Source organism: Pteropus vampyrus, unplaced genomic scaffold, assembly GCF_000151845.1.
Source record: "Pteropus vampyrus isolate Shadow unplaced genomic scaffold, Pvam_2.0 Scaffold22, whole genome shotgun sequence".
NCBI lineage: Eukaryota > Metazoa > Chordata > Mammalia > Chiroptera > Pteropodidae > Pteropus > Pteropus vampyrus.
The window spans coordinates 6,865,582-6,869,846 of record NW_011888803.1 but is presented as its reverse complement, the minus strand read 5'-3'; the positions used below and the strand labels follow the sequence as shown (position 1 = coordinate 6,869,846).

At 34.4% G+C, this 4,265-nt stretch overlaps 1 protein-coding gene across 1 annotated transcript in view; it reads left to right on the top strand.

The window, feature by feature from the left end:
• The window catches only part of TTLL7 (tubulin tyrosine ligase like 7), a 135,183-nt gene that overhangs the window by 62,714 nt on the left and 68,204 nt on the right, over positions 1-4,265 (top strand). Inside the window, exon 7 of the mRNA XM_011355686.2 lies at positions 1,003-1,219. Within this exon, the coding sequence (XP_011353988.1) occupies positions 1,003-1,219 (217 nt within the window). The remainder of the gene's footprint in view (positions 1-1,002; positions 1,220-4,265) is intronic.

Sequence of the window (4,265 nt, the reverse complement as noted above, 5' to 3'; positions counted from 1 at the left end):
TTGTTGCTTGTGGTAGTTGTTATTGATTTGTTTAGTGGCTTTTCCGAAATAATTTTGTAAAATCTGTATTCCTTATTGTGTGTGGCCACTGAAGTTCCTGTTCTCTTAGGTCAGTGGTCAGATAGTAATTTGCCTTAAACACTTGGAACAAAAAAAAATTCCTAATCCTTGCAGATGGGCTATGCGCGTGTGTGTGTGTGTGTGTGTTTGAGCATGCCTTCAGCACTCAGGTAGTTTACAACTCTGCCTTAGCCTTTACTTCTTACTTGTGTCAGAGGAAGAGCTTAGGGCCTTCTTAGGTCTTTCCTTAGCATGTACCTAACTCTGGGCATGCACATGGCCCTCTAGATCCTAAAAATATGTCAGCGATTTTCAAAACCCTTTTACCGAAACATTCTCATTCCTGTCTTTCTTCCCAATTTTTTAGTTAGTCTGTTGTATTCCCCTAACTCTTATTTGTTGCATTAGGCAGCAAGGACTAATACATTTGTCTTTAAATGTTTTCTGCAATTGCCTCCCCAAGTAGCTGCCTCAGCACCTGGAGATTTCCCAGTTATGCAAGGTAAAGCAAGTCCTTTGAGGTCCTCCGGTGAGCCACTTGCAGGTTAAAAACAACAGCAACCATCCACCACAAGAATAAGGTCTCTGCTGTTCCTTCTAGAACCAGAACCTGTACTGGGAATAAGGGCACTTCTGAACTGGGATTTGTGGGGTGGGACCAGAACAAGGTAAAATACCATAGAGCACTTTTATACAAATTCAACTTTTATTTATTTATTTTTTATTACATGTTCCTTGGTTGTTACTAGCTTTTGGTTAATTTCCAGGATTTCAAAAATAGTTGATTCTGACATTTTATTTTTTTTCCATTTATTGCTTTTGTGGAGAGACAGCCTTTGGAATTACTTACTCTGCCATTTTCCTCTTGAGTATTATGTATAATCTTGTAAACATCTTGACTCCAAATCAAAGTATTCTTTTAATTCTTTTCTTTAAACCTAGGATTTCTTTGATAAGAAATGGGGACAAACTTCCATCTCAGGATCATTTGATTGTTCAAGAATACATTGAAAAGCCTTTCCTAATGGAAGGTTACAAATTTGATTTACGAGTTTATATTCTAGTAACATCGTGTGATCCACTAAAGATATTTCTCTACCATGATGGACTTGTGCGAATGGGAACAGAGAAGTACATTCCTCCTAACGAGTCCAATTTGGTAAGTGATACCAGACAGAATCTATGATTTTATTCATTTGTTAATCATGTACTTTTTAAAGCATTCATTGTTTATAAAGGCATATGAATGAGAGCCCCTCCTCTCAGGTTTTTATAATCTAGAAGAATTGTATACACAAAGAAGACTACTTCTAATTTGTAGACACCTTTGCGAAAATTAGGACTAAATGGTTTCTGCTCCAGGAAGGCTGGTTAGGAAAGACCACCCTCTTTGGGTGCTGTGAGTACAAGGGTGGATTTCAAAGCACAGTGGCCCCATATAGAAATGTGTTTTAGAGCACACTTGTGTGTGTGGTAGCCTTGTATAGAAAAAAACACATATACATACATATGCAGCAGCCCTGTATTGAAATGGATTTCAAAAGACATATGTGTATTCAGTGGCCCTGGATAGAAATGATTTATATAGAAATATAAATAAAATAATATGCCATTGGGAAGTACAGATAAAATGTTATGGAGTTGAGTATAGGGATAGTTTGTGTTCAGCTTCTCACAGAGAAGTGGTATTTGAATAGGTTTTGTATAAAAGGTACGATTTAAACATGTAAAATGTGAGAGAAAGTATATGAAACAGAAAGGAAAAGTTATCAGAAAAGAGAGTTTTTATTTCTGTCTCTAAAACCAAGAGAAGATTGTAAATTTACATTGACCATATTCGAAGCAGAGACAAATTGTTTCAGTGTGATTTTTAAGTCTATTAAATGGAGCTTTTTGTAGATATTTTTCTATTAAGATTTCCTTTGTGCAGCCATAATATATTGATGACAGTCATAACTGTAATTTTCAGTTGATGAAGGTCAAACTGTAATTTATTTTCATAATTTATCATGAAAATTAGAAACTGTATAGTTTATTAAAGACAAACTGTAATTTACTATCTGTATTTATTAATTTATCATTAAATAAATTTAAAAGTTTAGTTAACTTCTAGCCTTGTTTTTGGATTTACTAATTGTGGTAAAAATTACAATTAATTATTTTTTCTCATTTTGTCTAAGGCCTGGTTATTGTTCTCCAATATTATGCACTTAATTAACTCCATTAAGAGTGGTCACATTTTCAAATGAAAAGTGACTTACCATAAATTAACTGAAAAACATTGTAAACCTGGCAAAAGAAGAATAAGGAACTGGCAAAGTTTTTGCAGGAAAGGAAGATAAAAGAAAGAATCATCTCTTTAAAGATCATAAAGTATGAATATATCCAATCACCAAGTAATGTTTGAACTCTAGTGCATTCTTGGCATTGTGCTGGTTTTGGAAAAACAGTGACCAAGACAGATATAGTATTTGACCTGACAAAAGTAGCAGTCTGGTAGGAAGGCAGAAAATAAAATAATTGATCATAATACCTGTTGGTAAGTGTAATGGCCTAAGAAACTGAGAAACTATGTAATGCTATGCAGTACATAGCAGGGGCATCTAACCCAGTTGGAGATGAAGGTTAGAGAGGGAGTTTGTAAAATTAAATCTGAGTAATAAGGAGTTAGCCAGGTTGGGGGTGGGGTGGGGTGCAACTCCAGGGAGAAGAATGGCCCAGAGGTAAAAAGGAGCATGGTATGTCTGGAGAAAGCAGACTCATTCAATATGGCTAAAGTACAGACTAAGAAGTGGTGGATATTCAGATATAAGGATGGAGATTCCTAGAGGCCAGATCTTTCAGAGCTTGTAGGCTACGTCTAGGATTTTGGAATTTAACCTAAGAAGAGGTGAAGCATTGAAAGATTGTAAAGATAGACATACAGAATGAGATTTATATCTTAAAAATATCACCTGGTCTACAGTGTGGGGAATGTGAGATGGGGCTATAGATACATGGGAGAGACTAGAGTATTCTAGCCTAACCAGATGTGAGAGGAAAGATGACTTAATTTGAAGTAATAGTAGTAGGGCTGGACTAGGAATAAATAGTAGGGCTGGACTAGGAATAAAAACATAGGTTTAAGATATATTTAAGATAACATGGATAACATTGATATAATATACAAACAGGTTGGTTTTGTAGAATGAAGGAAAGGGAGAAAGGAATTAAGGGTAGACCTCAAGATTATTGGCTTACGCAGTTGTGTGGATGGCGTACTTTCAATATGATAAGGAATATAGGAGCTGTTAAAAGTTTTGCAGAAATCTGGTATTTTTTCTTTGATATGCCTGTGTGACCTCCAAATGGGTCTATACTATAAGCATTTGGATCTGTAGTATAGGTCTAAAGTTCAGACGAGAGAGAGCTGACTTGTCAACTCATAGATTATAATTAAATAATTGGAATGGGTAAGAATGGATTATATACAGGTGAGCAGGTAATCATGGTTTGAGAAGAAAGGGCAAGACAAGAGATAGGAAAGATTAAGACTTGTAAACTCATTTAGGTGATAAAGTGATTTATTCTAATACCTTGAATTATACTTATGTGATTTACTTAAGTACAGTGTGTTAGGAAATCATAATGAAAGATTGGGAGTCAGGAAATGTGGCTTATAGGTTTCATTTTGCCAAGTGCTCTTGAATCGTGTAATATCCTGGCTTTGGTTTTTACATGTGTAAAAAACAATGTTCTTAAACATAAATATCAGTGTTCCTCATATAGCTCTAAAATTCCATAATCACATTCCTAGATTAAGATATGAAAAAATACAGAAATGAAATACAAAATTTTATCTCTAAAGTAAGAGCATTTACCTTATGTAAAAGGTAAGTTTAAGAAAAAAGTCTGAAAAAAATAAACAAAATGCTCTCATTGGTTCTTTTTGGATGGAAGACTGCTGCATATTTTTTTCTTCTATTTCCAATTTTTCAAATAGTGAGCATGCATTTTGTAATGAGCTGTGTATTTTGTAACAATTAAATATTGATTAAATATAAGATCATAAGAGAGAATTTCAGGCATTGAAATATAATAAACATTTATGTCTTGCTATCAGTGTTGTCATTGGCCAGTCCTTGAAAAGGTTAGTGTATCCCAATTCATTATTTTTAGCCTATATACTTAAAAATAGGGTGGAGAATAGTTTATCCTTTTCATCC